Source organism: Aythya fuligula, chromosome 1 (genome assembly GCF_009819795.1).
Source record: "Aythya fuligula isolate bAytFul2 chromosome 1, bAytFul2.pri, whole genome shotgun sequence".
Classification (NCBI taxonomy): domain Eukaryota; kingdom Metazoa; phylum Chordata; class Aves; order Anseriformes; family Anatidae; genus Aythya; species Aythya fuligula.
This window is the reverse complement of record NC_045559.1, coordinates 45,974,569-45,990,207: the sequence shown is the minus strand read 5'-3', so window position 1 is coordinate 45,990,207 and position 15,639 is coordinate 45,974,569. Positions and strand designations below refer to the sequence as shown.

At 36.5% G+C, this 15,639-nt stretch overlaps 2 protein-coding genes across 2 annotated transcripts in view; one reads left to right on the top strand and one right to left on the bottom strand.

The window, feature by feature from the left end:
• Window positions 1-2,325: 2,325 nt before the first annotated feature.
• Window positions 2,326-7,853, bottom strand: IKBIP (IKBKB interacting protein). The gene is made up of 3 exons (XM_032207934.1): window positions 7,637-7,853; window positions 5,927-6,044; window positions 2,326-4,534 (listed from the first exon to the last, which is right to left on the bottom strand). The coding sequence occupies exons 1-3, from the start codon at window positions 7,828-7,830 to the stop codon at window positions 3,704-3,706; spliced, it is 1,143 nt and encodes a 380-aa protein (XP_032063825.1). The 5' UTR covers window positions 7,831-7,853; the 3' UTR covers window positions 2,326-3,703.
• Window positions 7,854-9,183: 1,330 nt separating this feature from the next.
• APAF1 (apoptotic peptidase activating factor 1) overlaps window positions 9,184-15,639 on the top strand; it is a 33,586-nt gene continuing 27,130 nt past the window's right edge. Inside the window, exons 1-7 of the mRNA XM_032201275.1 lie at window positions 9,184-9,256; window positions 9,722-9,797; window positions 11,194-11,365; window positions 11,653-11,842; window positions 13,155-13,352; window positions 14,362-14,545; window positions 15,373-15,485. Coding sequence (XP_032057166.1) covers window positions 11,228-11,365; window positions 11,653-11,842; window positions 13,155-13,352; window positions 14,362-14,545; window positions 15,373-15,485 — 823 coding nt within the window. The 5' untranslated portion in view covers window positions 9,184-9,256; window positions 9,722-9,797; window positions 11,194-11,227. The remainder of the gene's footprint in view (window positions 9,257-9,721; window positions 9,798-11,193; window positions 11,366-11,652; window positions 11,843-13,154; window positions 13,353-14,361; window positions 14,546-15,372; window positions 15,486-15,639) is intronic.

The window sequence follows — 15,639 nt, the reverse complement described above, 5'->3', positions numbered from 1 at the left end:
ATTCAGAGGAAACCATATCTTTAGGAAATAAATTGGTGTTACAATACAATTAAGATATTCATTTTTTCTTTCAGCATATGTAAGAAATTCAAATATTACTACTTTTCTGTTCTTAAAAAAAATACAGGAAGGTTTTACATGTATATCTTTTTTGTATCATTTGTAAGGGAGGGACGAAAACAAATCATCAAGTGCAAATTTCTTTTGATTTACAGAATTTTTTGTATTGTCTATACTCTGTGCGATCCAGAAAGACTCATGTAGAAGATATTCAGAAACATTTTAGAAAGTTGCCTACTTTAAAGATTTTATTACAAAATTAAGGAGCATAATTTACAGATGTGTTTTTATTTTGGGGATTGCAACATGTATCTTAAACAAAACATTCACATGAGAAAAAAAAAAAAGAATTAGGCATCATTCTCTTTTGTTTAAATAGCCACCAAAATGCATCACACAAAAAAATATTACTTGGACAGCCCACTTTCCTGAAAACTATGTTAACGAGGGAAAACACGTGCTACTCTTGGTTTTTTTTGGATGAATTTGCTAGTTAACTATTGTGTTTTATTTTTTTAAATGATTGGTTTTTGGTTTTCAACTTTGAGTGGAAGCAATTAAAATATCTGCTCTCCTATTCATACCTCATAGGAAAAAAATACAGTACAGACATGTTGAAATATTTCAGAACCATTTACGTTATCACTTAGTTCTCAATCTGAGATGAAATTTGGTTGGGAATATGCTGATTCTTCATGTCAGTAACAACTGTTGACTAGCTACCTAAATAGGCAATGCAGGTTATGATATAATGGTTAAATTTAATTTTAAAGCAACAGAGACTCCAAATTGCACAAGATACTAGAAAAAGATACAAGAGAGGAGCAGGTCAGGTGTTCAAACATACACTCTAGAAATAGCTTGGTTTTCAGAAGTGGAAATGCACATGAAGGCTGGAACCTGATCTATGACAGGCATAGCTACCATCTTACATTTCTCAAATGGTTCTTTTCTCTGGCAATAGCATAATACTTGAAAACTCAGATCAAATTATAAAGTTTATGTATTTTTTATTACTATTTTTATGAGAAACACCAAGGACAGATCTTTTATTCAGTACTGCACCTGTTTTTTTGCACTTATATTAATACCCTATTAAAGGACTACCAGGTTGTTTTCAACACTTAAATGCACTTTTAAATTATGTTTCCTTTCAAACATAAAACTTAATCACCAAATTGAAAGGGTAAGCAGAACAATAACAATGCTTATTTGTTAAAGAACCAACAACATATGCTCCCAATTAACTGGTATTTCACAACTCAAGATGAATCTTCATTAAAATGATTAATTGTCAGTAATTTCCCTCTTGACTAATAAAAAGTATCCTATCAACCATCCGCTTGACTATTAAAAGCTAGTAATTCTGCTACTAGGCACACACAACATTAAAACAGAGGTTGACAAATTAAACAAATTAAAATTAAGGTTAGCCACACTGCTAATTTTAAAAACAAAAACAACAACAACAAATCTTACTTTTTTTTTTTTTTTTTAATTGGAATGTCATTAGACAATGTAAAATCCTCTGGGTACTGTCTGATGGCCAACTTTTAATCTAGATTGCTTCCTTTGACTCACATATAGCTTTTAATCATCCACATTTGTATTGTTGCTTAGCAAGCTTCCATGCAACTCAGTAGTAACTGTTTTACGATCTCTATTCTTTTTTATTAATTGACCAAATTTTCAGAATAGGTTTGTTTTCAGAATAGGTTTGACCCGCTGACCTGCATGAATGATACTAATTTGTTCAATCCCCAATAAGCCAGAGCAGATCTTGGAGGAAAAGCAAACAAACAAAAAAACAACCCACCACCAAACAAGCAAGCAAACATATTCTAGAGACTATACTTAGTTTCACAAAATCATACTAATCCTTTTTTTTCTGAGGCCAGTAGTAAAAGTAACACCAAAGAAACAATATTTTAACTTCTTGTTAGTGCCGGTCATTCCTCATTAGCACAGAGCTGTTTGCTTAAAAACAAAATATTAGAATTTACACTGTAAAGAGCTGTGCTGGTTTTCCTAAGGATGAGGATTTCCTGTTCCATCTTATGTAAATTCAATTTTTAACACAGACCGTGTTGATGGAAGGCATTAAACTGGGCACTATACCACTGGTAGTGTTACCTCTTCCTCCAAGCAGAGATGAAATAAAAACACAGTAAAACACACTTGTGAAGAATATTTAAAAAGATTTAGTATAGTATATATTTATAGTATTTTTAATCAAACACTGAACATTAAAGTATGTATTCTGTACTCTTTTCTGGAAGACCAATTCATTTTTAATTAGATTATGCACCAAGACAGGGCAATACACTCCAATATATTTTTATTGAATAACTGTAAACAGATGTAATCTGTACCTGAGCAATAAATATATGGAACTGATTTCTTAGCATTGAGAAGTACAAGTTTAATTAGTATTGTGAATGTGCAGCATTAACTACTTAAAGAATAATTCCGTACAGATAAATGAATGTAGAAAACCTGAATAACTTAAAACAAATTAATTCATAAACATACATTCATTCTGCCTAAGCAATTTCCTTCCCAGAATTCAGAAAATGGACATTACCAAGATGTACATCTATAGACACAAAATTATGGTGGTCCTGAGATCCAAATTTCAATATATAGTTACCAGGACTATAATGTAGCACTATGCCCTGTGAAAACTTATCTATGAATAGATTTAACTGATCTGTGAATAGATTTCCTCCTCCCTCCTCCCCTCCCCGAAGTGTATAAATCAGTGTCTTCCAGGAATTGCAGTCCTTGTTTCACCAAAGTTTAGGAAACATTTTTAGTTGACCCTGTTAACAGTTTCTTCTCCTTTGAAATGCAAACCAATACCAAACAAGTCATGTTACGACAAAAGAGAACATTCCATAGAGGAAAACTTCTAACATTTCTAAAACAACAACAAAAAAAAACCCCTCTCAGTCTAATACAATGACTGATCACACTGAACTTGCAAAAGAAATAATGGAGTAGGAAACTCAGCAGGAGTAAGGACTTCAGTCTATACGTAGTCCAAAGTCTTCAATGGGAGAACAAAACCGTGACTGAGTTTAGGAAGGAAAAGGATGGAGGTGAAGTCTAATGAGGCTATTTGCACAAAGTCAAAGAAATAAAAATGTAACATCAGCTGCTATATACTCCCCCACCTGTAAATACCAATAAAATACAAGATTCTCAGTAAGGGGTACTTTACTAGTGTTTTCTGTAGTGTTGTTGTATCTAAAATTCCGCATCAGCTGTTAAACATGTATTTCGTGCTTTCTTGCATATAATAACATTCAGGGATTCCCACTTCCCATTGTGAAGTCTGTATTGTAAGCACAAAAACATTATGATATATGTAACATTAAGAATTATCTACAGCGTACAGCTGCCTAGAGCCAAGAACTTAGTTCACTGTGTTACAAAGTCCATGGAATATGGTCACAAGAAGTAACAACATAAAAACCAAAGTTTTTTTTTTTTTTAATGGAAATGAGATATAAATTATAATTTTTAATCTGATGTCTGTATTCCCCCCTCAGCCTCCCCCTTCTTCCCTGCATATGCTAGAGTCAAATTATAAATAAACTATTAAAGTGCTTTTTTATTAGTGAAAACCCTAAGTCCAAATTCACTTATTCCCATCCTGGTCATTTTTTAACTTAGAGCCTTCTAAAGTTATCTCTTCAGGACTTGAAGATAATTTTATGTCATGTACTGCTTCTTCTACAACCACTGTTTTATTTTGCAGTTTCAATATGCTGCCATTGTACTGCATGCCTTCAAGAAGGTTTTGCATCATCATTGTATCAGAGACAGTTTTCAACATGTTGTTTTCCATGGTATACAGCTTTGTTGTCAATCCCTCTATCTTTTTCTCCATACTTAGCAATTCACTTGATAGTCTAAGAATAGAATGAATAGCATTTTCAATTGTTGGCAAATAGGTCTTGCACTCCTCAATTTTAGGTTCATAGGCTGCAAGTTTCTGATTCAGGTCTGCGTCCTTGGCTAACAGACTATTCTGTTCCTCTTCCAGCTTCTCGACTGCCTTTGCGTGTAAATCCAACTTTTGTTCAACTCTAGTGAATTCATCATCTTCTTGCCTTTTTACCGTTTTAATATTTCTGGCTGTGCTGTCTTCCAGATCTTTTAACCTTTCTGAAAGGGATTTAATTCTTTGGTCAACTTCATTAATTTGGGAAGTAACTTCTGTATGTATGAACTTTGCTTCAGATTTTATTCCACTAGTGTTTGTGTTCATTTCATCCAAGCTTCTTCTCCAGGAATTTGTAATATTTTGGAACTTCTCGTTAATGCTCTGCATCTTTATAGAGAGAGTCTGTTCATTGTTCTGAATATCCCTTATGATGTTATGAAGAGTAGATACTTCCTGCTTAAACTCAGTCATCACAGACATAGATGAAGCAGCTTCTTGTAGGATACTTTCAGAAGACTCAAGCTGTATTTGTAACACAAAACAATGTCCATATCTACTTAACAAAAGTAAGACTAGAAAATCACTTGCTTTTATTTAACAGAGTATAAAGTCCCTTAGAAGCCACTTTAATTGTTACAATGCTCAATGTTAATATTTTTCACATTTTGTTGTTAAAAGTATTGATTTATTGAGCATTAAAGATCCACACAGAAAGGTATGTTTGTTGATGAATTTCCATAGAACACATACCTTTTTTTGGTAAATTATATCAACCTAAATCCCATGCAACATTTTGCAGTGTATCTGAACGCAGTATTATAAGCACCGAAATTATAGCATAATTATGGTGTTTATAAATATAAATGACAACATTATGAGATCACTGCTAAAACAACATCACTTACATAAGCCATGTTCTCATTCTTTCTATGATACAAGTGATAATTCTGCAGCCAGCCTAAGTTTTCTACTGGATAGTGTCACACATAGCAATGAATAATAATAATAATAATAATAATAATAATAATAATAATAATAATAATAATTTTTTCTCCTAACATTTCAGTGTTTCTTTCCTAGTACTAGAACTGGTCTACTACGTAACTGTAACTTTTCTTCAAATAAATGTATATTTGAATTATCTACACAACAGTAATAGTAGAATGAAGTATGTGCATAAATATAAGTTCTCTAAGTAGTTTAGCGTCTAATAAAATAAGACTGAGATACAACTACTATATTTACATCCTTGAATGATGATAATGGATTGACACATGTAGGTGCATTAATAAAATTAAGACAGATCCCATTCCTAATGTGTCTTTTTTAATAAGAATAAAATCAGTTTTATATTTCAAGAGCCAGCATAGGTTTTGATGGACTAAGTGAGTTTTGCTACTACTTTCACCACTGTTATGATTTCCTTATCAATGTTCTCATTGTTAATTACAGTACTAATGTTCATTCTAATATGTACACAAGGTCAGTAAATAAGGATTTAAATAAGTAATACTAAGCAACACACTCCTTAAACTTTTTTCAATTATTGCTACATTGCAAGTATAAGACAGAGTACTTCAGAATATTCTTTATCTTCAGCAAAACACTTTTGTAAGGCAGATTTTATATTTATCTTCATTTTAAAGACATAAATAACTGACAAAGTGCAACCTGAACAAGATTCAGTAGCAAATCAGTAAATGAAATTAATGAATCAGAAGCGACACCTGATTTCTTGTGCCATCTTCACAAATGTTTCAATGAAATATTCACCAAAAGCCAATTCATAGGCAAGTAGAACACATTATAAAAATGATCAAAAAGAAGAGTCAGTTAAATTTGGCTAAAGGACAATGAAATAAGACAATAACAAACATTCATCAGAAGTTATCCAATTAAGATGATACTGATTACCTTTTCAGAAATTAAGCTGACTTTATTTTCCATGTCCAGGAATTTTTCGGCTTCTTGCTGCAAGAAGTTGTACCTTTTTTCCATATCAGCAAATCGCCCTGACTGCTGGAATAGGAACCTTAAAATTACAAATAAATAAATAGTAAATGTAACTATAGTTAAGCATTCCAGGATCTAATTCACAGAGATTTGTGCTGATAGAATTTGCCAGATCAATACATGACAGGAAAAAAAATAGGGGTTAATGAACCTGATCTGTCTTCATACTGGAATTGCCAGTTTCCAACAGATGTGTAAAAATAAGGAATTATTTGTAGACGTGCTTCAGTTTTACAAAGGGTACCATTCAAACAAAAACAGCAGAGAAGTCAAAGATTTTAGAGAATACAGTGAGGTCATCACACGTTTCTAATGCTTTGCCACACAGTTAAAGCAGTATATTTCATTGATAAAGTATAATTCAATTGGCAGAAATAAAACACAAAAGATTAATTTGTACTTTCTTGCAAAGCATCACAAAACCATGCATATCAACCTTTAGATTTAGAAAGGCTAGTTAAACTAATTCTGCCTAACATTAAACAGCATTAATCAACATGTGGCCATCCAAGAATAGTAAAGCTTCTGTTACGATGATGCTAGCTTTGGTAACAGATAGTAGATATCTCAGTTCTGTACCTTATGTACATACTGGAATCACTCGCTGTGAACTTGGGAGCAGAAACAAAGTGTGACAAACAAGCAAACCCCTGATTTTTATTGGACATCTATTAATCCCTAAACAAGCTTTATTGTAGACTACCCAGCAGTCCTCGTAGTAGGAGCCATTTTATCTAGAAGAACACAGTGTATTTAAAATACTTGCATTATCATAAGTTGATACTCTTTAGTATATTGCATAGCAGTTAAAAGTCTCTAAAAGAACTATGGTAGTCTACATGGATTAAGGTATGTAATGAAAGCTAAAAGTGATAGCTACAGATTGATAAACAGAATAACACAGAGAAATAAAACGATTAGTGATGTTTCTGCCCCATGTTTTGTGTGTATCTATTTATATATGTCATGCATTTATCAAAGTCTTGGTATCACGCAGATTTCATTATCTAAAATAAGAATAAGTTCTGCAAGATTTTTTAAAGAGTATAATAGTCTGGACTAATTTCTTGCACTAGAGTTCTGAAAATTAAATCATAGCAGTTCTTCATGAAGCTCTGTTTCTGATGGAACTAAGGTATGGATGTCATCAAGATATACTGGAACATCTTTTACAAAGATTATGTCATCTTCTTGAAGACTGGATGAAGAACAGTTTACCACGCTGCTGAGCAAATCTACTCTACTTCCCTTCTGCTGTTGATGTATTTATTCCCTGCCAACTGAGCCTTGTTGTGCTTACTGCAAGATTAAGTTGCTCTTCAGGGTTAGATGTAGCCTCCAAAGCAGATATTTACAATTCATGAGCAAAGCACCTTTTAAACTTTCAGCTTGATTAAACAGATTAAGCTTCTGTGAATGCCTCACCGTATAATGGTATTTCCACACCTGTGAATACTGCTATTCTTTTCTTGACCCTTCTAGCTTTAACATGTTTCCGCAGTCATTTAATACAAACAATATATTCAAATGTTACTAATCTTGTTGTCCACAACTGAATACAGTACAGAATATAAATGAAAATATTAAAATCCATTGTAGAGGATTACCTACCAGGTCAGCACCAGACAAGCTGCAAGGGAAATTACATTCAAGGCTGTCCGTGAGTCTATCCAAAAGGAACTCTGATTGTTGCTCATCCTGGGACCTGCCAGCTTCCCATGATTACTGTGCTTCTCAAGCTTTTGAGAATCTTCACTGGTCTTGGATGAAGAGATGCCTTTTTTCCTCTGCTTAACTTCAGACATTTTGCATTTTCAAAAAGCAGAAGCAAAAGAGAGAGCTACCAAACAAAACAAAACAAGAGACTTTTTATTTACACAAATACCACCAAAATATTTCCTTTGGTGCTTAATATCTTACCTAGCGAGGTGAAGTTCCATAAAATGCCACAATACTTTCATAAGACTTTGTTAAGACTTTTTTTTTTTTTTTTTACATACAACAGAGAACAGTTTTCAAACTGAGCACAGACTCTTCAAACCTTTGCTTATTTCACCTTTCCAGAAATATTTTAGCTGTTGTTAGCTGTTATTTTAGCCATTTTGAAGAGATATTTAAAAGCACAAGAACTGAAATAAGCACGATAATTATTTTTATAGTTGGTGATTATTGTCACGGTATTAGCAGAAGTTTCTGTAACCTGTTTTAAGTACTTGTACATTTTAAAACATGTTACCTCTCATTTATAAACGTGGCATTACAAATAAATATTTAATTTAGATATGATCCTGTTGCAATTATTTCATCTGTGAAACTACAGGCAGGAGCTAATATGAAGCCATTCACTGAAAAAATACGGAAGAATAATAAAATAATATATTTAGATAAAATAAAAACTGTTATTTTCATTAAAAGTGAGGTCCAGCTAAGTGAATCTCCACTTTCAAAGGCAGCAGAAGCTCACAATCTGCCCAGCCACGTGGAGACTCAGAGGCAGCGTCAGACCCGAGTCCGCCAGCACTTAATTAAAAAGAGATTAATTGAACCCGTGCCGGACTCGGTTTAGCACCGTTTGGGACCGGAGCGCGGTGCTTCTTTCCGAATCACTCCCTAGCACTGCAGCTGAGGCACACGTCGAAATATAAACGTTTGGATGCCAGAGATACTTACTTGGTTGCATGCACGCCTACAGGGACCTGTTTAAAAGTGTCACAAGCGGCCGAAGCTTTGGGCTGCCAGCAAGTAACGGCACCGGGGCGCGTGCTCTGAGCTTGAAACAGGAAAAAGTAAAATAAAACGCGTCCCCCCTCACAACCTGCTATCAGAGACGCTGCTTCGTGTCCCCTCCGACACCAGCGGGGCTGAGAGCGGGCCTTGTGGGGAGCAGCACGGAAAAACGGCTCGGGGCGAGAAGCGCGGCCCCGAGCTCGCCACGTCAGGCGCGTGCCCGCCTCAGCAGGCCACCAGGGCTCGCAGCGCGCCGCCGAGGCCTCCGCCGCGGCTCTGCGCCGGCGTGGGGCGGCGGCCACGGGCTCTGGGCTCCGGGCTCCGGCCGCTGTGCGCCGCGGGGCGGGGCGGGGGCTGCCGCCGGCACCGGGACGGCCCCGCCGCTCCGCCCGCCCTCGGGCCCGGAAGGAGGAAGCGGCCGTGGGGGGGGCCGCCGCTTGGGCGGGGAGCGGCTGCTGCTCCGGGCGAGGCCTCGGAGCCGGCGGCACCGAGCGGCAGGGGCAGGTAACCGGCATCGCCCTCCCCGCCTCGGGGGGACACGGGGAGACGTCCCCCCCGCGGGGGCGGGCGGGGTGCGGGGAGGCGGCTGCGACCGCTGCGGTTTTTGTTCTGGTTTCGCTGCGCGGCTGGGGAAAGAGAAAGGGAAAGGGAAAGGAAAAGGAAAAGCTCCTGCAGCCAGCCCCGGTGCGCCACCGGCCTCGGTACCTGCCTGGGAGTGCAGGGGAAAGGAGCGATTGGTGTCTTGGTCAGTATTGAAAAGCTTTTCCCCCCAAAATAGCTTTAATTTTGGAAGCGTGTTAAAGTATGGTTGTGCGCCAGGGGCTGCCAAAGGAAGGTTTAGCCCGGCCTTTGGCAGGAGTGGGTGCTCCGGTGTGTGTTGGGATCGGAGTGCACCTGGGGGGAGTCCTGGAGCTGGAGGACGCTGGGTTGATGTTGTGGGAGTCTCTGAGGGTTTGTTTTTGGTTGTAGCTCGGCCCAGTGCTGCCAACCGCAGGAGCTGTCCTTGTGTCCCCATTACACGATCCAAGGACTTCAGAATTTTGAGGTACGTAGAGCGAGGAGGGAATACACAGAAGCACTTGGCAAATATGTGAGAAGCTTGCACAGGCCGTGAATCTTTAATTCTGCAAGTTTTTGTAAACATAAAGTGACAGAAATGTGATAAAGGACCTCAATTAATGTTTTTGGGCTGTCACCCCCAAAATTATCAGTATGTATCTGTTTTTTTTTTTTTTTTTTTTTTTTTTTTTTAATTTAAAACTTCCATTCTCACAGCGAATGCAAGTAGTTTATTGAGTCTCATTAATTTATAAAGACTGAAGTCTTTATACATACAGTGTATATGTTTACATGAAGTCTTTATATGGATATATTTATATTTATACCTGCTTTATATGCCTCCAAGTGGAGCACTTGTGGAAAGTCATAAATTGTTTAGGTTAGAAAAGGCCGCTAATATCGTATGGTCCAACTGTTAACCTATCACTGCCAAGTGAACTGTTAAACCACGTCCCTGAGCTCTACATCTACACAGCTTTTGAAGACCTCCACAGATGGTGACTCAACCACTTCACTGGGCAGCCTGTTCTAATGCAGCACAACCCTTTCAGAGAAGAAATTTTTCTTAATATCCAACTTTAAACCTCTCCTGGCAAAATTTAAGGCTGTTTCCTCTTGTCTTGTCACTTGGTGCATGGGAGAAGAGCCTGATTCCTACCTTGCCTCTTTTAAGGTAGTTGTAGAGCATGATAAAGTCTGCCCTGAGCCTCCTCTCCTCCAGCATAAATAACCCCCGCTCCCTCAGCCACTCCTCATAAGACTTGTTCTCCAGACCCTTCACAAGCTTCATTGCTCTTTGGGCATGCTCCAGCACCTGGATGCCCTTATAGTGAGGGGCCCAAAACTGAACACTGTATTAGACTGTAGTAGATTAATTATGGTAACGTTCATTTGGATGTTTTGATTTAAGACAATTTCATTTGGTATCTACGTAATACCTGAAAACTATTATTCATGTTCACAGTAGCTTGTGAACTACAAAAACTTAAATATTTAATGTATCTTTTTTACTCTGTTGAAGAGGAATTATACTACATTTCCTCTGTACTTTCTTGATGCTACTGTGCTGTCCAGCCAAGCTGGACCAGTAGGTCTCAAGCAGTGTAACTAAACTTATGCAACAGTGGTATAAAAATAATTTTATCAGAACAGAAGTGAAAAACAACTAAATAGTTTAGATTGCTATTACAAACTGCAGAAGCTTGCCTGAAGATTTCACTCTGTTCTTTGTTAACGCAGCTGCTCTGCTGCTTTTTCTAACTCTAACATAAAAATTCATAAGATACTTTAAAACTGTTTTCATTGTACTTACAAGTTATGTTCTGGTTCCCGCTTGACTTCTATTTTTTTTTTTTTTTTTTTTTTTTTTTGCTTTTTTGAAGACACACTGTAGAAACAAAGACACACTGAAGAAACATGGATGTGAAGAGTAGAAATTATTTACTTATGAATCGTCAAGCTCTGGAGAGAGACATCAAGACCTCTTATATTATGGATCATATGGTAGCTGATCAAGTACTAACATTACAGGAGGAAGAGAAAGTGAAACAACAGGTAGAATCATCTCTCACTGTTTTTTAATCTTCCTAGGCTGCTTATGTGTTTTATTGTCCTTTTTAAAAATAATTGTTTCTGCTCATCATTACTGGATTCAGCACATTTTTAATTGTAAGCTTAGCTTGCAGTCTTTATTGCACCTCATAAAGTTGAGCTGAGGGCTTGCTCAAATTGTTGCTTGTTTCTGTAAGTATAATCTTGGTCTATAACTGACAGAGGGATAGATTAGATGATTTCTGAGTTCTCCCAGTTTTGTATAACATCTGTTCTAATATTTATTCTAGATCACACAGAAGGAGCGAGCAGCTATGCTAATAAACATTATTCTTACAAAAGATAATAATTCATATAGATCCTTTTATAATGCACTGCTTCATGAAGGGTACAGAGATCTTGCTGCACTTCTTCAGGATGGCATTCCTGTCTTCTCCTCTGGTAATGGAAAGAGTTCTGTGGATGGAATGACTTCTTACGGTAAGTGTAACTACAGCGATCCCTGTGCTTGAAAGTGAAGAGAAGTTGTATTTTTATTCCTTGCTAAGTGACTATCTATAATACCTGTTCCAATGAAGCAGGAGTAAATGACAAGTGTATTTGCTTGTTTTGCTAGCACAATAATCAGTATTCCTTTATTTCATATATTTAATATGGTAGGAGAGGATGGTTATGACATTCATAGATCATCTTGAAAATGTGCTTATTTAGTGATGTGTATTTGAAAAGACTGGTAACTTCCTGTTTGTTTTTTTTTGTAAGTTGTAACATTTTACTTAAGTTGAAAAAAGACTCGTATATATTAAAGAAACTAAATCTAACATAAAAAGCTGAATCCTCCAAAATACTGACATTTTCCCTGAAGATTAACCTATAATCTCTCACCATCTCCTACCAGTAGTTACCAACAGTTGATCTAATTAATTGGTTATTTCTTAACCAGATCTTTTAGTCACTCTAAGTTCCTAAACTTTACATAAGTTGTCGTTATTGTCATTGTTGATTGATATAAAATAAATTGGTAATTTCTAATGGAATGAGCCTTCTTACGGCATTGACTAAAAAAAAAATCTTACAGTATATTTTTGGCACTGTACATTTTAAGAAGCATCAGAGAGACATGGTTTTTGATTACCTGAGTAAGACTTAAAAAATTTGTTAGTATAATATGCACAGCACCTTGCAGTCCATTGTGTGGCCATTAGTGGACAGATCAGGTGCACATTTACTTTCCTGTTATGCTTTAGCTGCCCTTTTACAAGTTCTGCTGTCTTAGTTTCAGTCAAAGGAAGGATGGCATGGGTCACAATGGGCCACAATGCTGTGCTGTTAACCACAAAGTAAAAGCCCTACATAACATATTTTGTTTTCTGCTGCATCCTTGGGACAGTAACTTGTGGCTGAGAAAGTGACTTGGCTGTTGGGAAGAGTAATGTTGAGCTCCTGTGTTTGTTTGCCATAATTTCTATTGGTGTTGTTAATTCTTTTCCCTCCTTGGGATTGATGTAACTAGGTCTAGCTTGCAGAATATATAGTTAATAATTGGAACACTACCGTAGGTGAGAAGTTGGTACCTGCTTAGTAATTTATGTCAAACAAGCAATATTTTTTCAGTATCTGGTGTTGTTAGTCTGGTAGCTTTTAAAGCATTTGTATGGGACATGAGCTAGGGAAAAAAGTCACTAGTTATTGGTAGAGAATTCTTTGTTTTGTTTCTGTTTTGCTTTGTTTTGAAGAGGTGTCATATTTAGAAATTACTTTCAATTTTCACGTTTCTTGTTTTTAACTTCAGTTAAGACAGTTCTCTGTGAAGGAGGAGTACCACAAAGACCGGTTGTGTTTGTCACTCGGCCAGAACTGGTAGATGCTATTAAACAGAAACTGTGCAGCTTGGGAAGTGATCCAGGCTGGGTCACGGTTTACGGAATGGCAGGCTGTGGGAAGACTGTTTTAACAGCAGAAGCTTTAAGGGATCACCAGCTCTTGGAAGGTACCTTTATAGAAACACCTCTGTTTTTATAGATTGCTACAAGTATACACATATTGGGTGCGTATGATGAAGTATTTTTATGTCATCTTAAAAGTAATTTAGTATTTAGGTTGCTAAATTCCATAGATGGTTTTGAAATGTTTGCTTGCAAGTTATAGCTTTCATAGCCATTTAGTGCTCTAGGACCACTTAATATTTTACTAATGTATGGAAAAAGATTGAGAATACCTTTTCATCATGGAATCTGCTTTGGTTTATGAGAGTAGATATACCCTTAATTAACCTGAAATTGTTATTTCTGTCAGTGTAAAATAATCATTTTAGTCTTTATTCCTTTTGGACTCTGCTTGTTGAGTCAGACTTTTACCCGTGCTATGTGAGTTTAAAAAATCATGCTCAAAACATAACATAGATTTTAATAATGACACGTGTTTGTGGTGTGATTATACTAGTATTATGTTAGCTTACAGTTAGTGTATCATAAATTAAATAATTTTCTAGTATTTTTTCTGCATAGGACACTTGGAGAAGAAAATGCAACTGAGATAATAGAAAACATGATGGAGGGATAGAGAATACATCATCCTCTGCTGCAGTTGACTCTTCTAGATGCTTTCTTACTCACTGTTTTGTAATGATTTCACATTCCAGCCTCTTTCTGAAGGGTGAAAACAATGAATGCTGAGTCGGAGTAGCAGGAAGGTTGGATGCAGAAGGGGTTGTCAAAGATCAGGCAGGAATGCAAGTAGAGAGGAGGGGCAGCATCAGTGGCAGTGTGAATTCTCTGTGGGAGCTTGCCCTACAGAGTCTGTTCCTTTAAAAGTAAAAAACAGTAGTCTTGTAGAATCAACTTTCTGTGTTAATGGTGTTAACGAGTTTTAAGGTTGCTGGCAATTGACTTTGCAGTTTATATTTTAATTTAAATTGCATTACTGATTGCTGTTCTAATCTGCTATATATACTTATAGTTTTAAATGTAAAGCATGATTAACACTGTTGTTCCTGTCAGATTACTTTCCAGGAGGAGTTCACTGGATCTCTGTTGGAAAACAGGACAAAGCAGGGCTCCTTATAAAACTACAAAATCTGTGTAGTAGATTAGAACACGACTCTACTCTTTCACAGAGACCACCACTTAACATTGAGGAGGCTAAAGATCGTCTTCGTTTGCTAATGCTGCGCAAATATCCCAGGTGATGTCAGTAAAATGAAACATTTTTCTTTTACTCTGAAAGTTTTGTCAGTTACTTTGGTCTAATCATCTAAAGTGTCTGTGTAATGTTTACATGTTTCTGTGTCTAAAAAAAAAAACATAAGAGAACATCCTAACTCTCTCATCTTTTGCTTTTCCTTTTTCTGTTTTACTGTAGAATTATTAAGGTTGGAAAAGACCTCCACCATCATCTGGTCCAACCATCCCCCTGCCACCAATGTCACCCACAAAACCATGTCCCTAAGCACCATGTCCAACCTTTCCTTAAACATCCCTGGGTATGGTGACTCCACCACCTCCCTGGGCAACCCATTCCAATGCCTGACTACTCTTTCTGAGGAAAAAATTTATCCTAATTTTTGAGTTAAGAGGAAGTTGAAATTGTTTATCTCAAAGTATATCTCTAGCTTGTGTCAAGCAGAATTCTGTTAAAAAAATGGAGTAAATATTTCTGATTTTCCTGACATCTTCTAATGGAAATAGTCTTTAAAACGATATTTATCAAGTGCACTTCAATTGCAGCCATAAATGGGTAAAAATTGGATAAAATGGTGAAATGGTTAAAGTAAAAGCAATAAATACTAAAAACTTTATTCTGGAGATACTTGCATTCAGCTTTCTAGCACACTGTTTAATGCCTTCTTAAGATACCTTACATGTTAGTGGAAGAAAATTATAAAGTGGTATGTTATTAATTCTGAAAATGTTCTTTAATAATTAAGATGAAATACTGGGTCTTATTACTAATGGTTGATCTGAAATTACTAATAGTTGATCTGAAATCTGCAATGTTTTTTCTTGTCCTAGGTCTCTTTTGGTCCTGGATGATATTTGGGATTCCTGGGTATTAAAAGCATTTGATAATCAATGTCAAGTTCTTATTACCAGCCGGGACAGGAGTGTAACAGATGCTGTGTCTGGTAAGGAACAGTTTCTTATCCTGCACTACAAATCATGATTATATATGTATGCAGTTTGGTTTTGTGAGCTTTTAAAAGAATCTGATAGAACCTGTGTCAACTTGTGCACAAGTGACAGTTTCAGAAGACTGTTCTCTAAGACCTTATGCTCTTA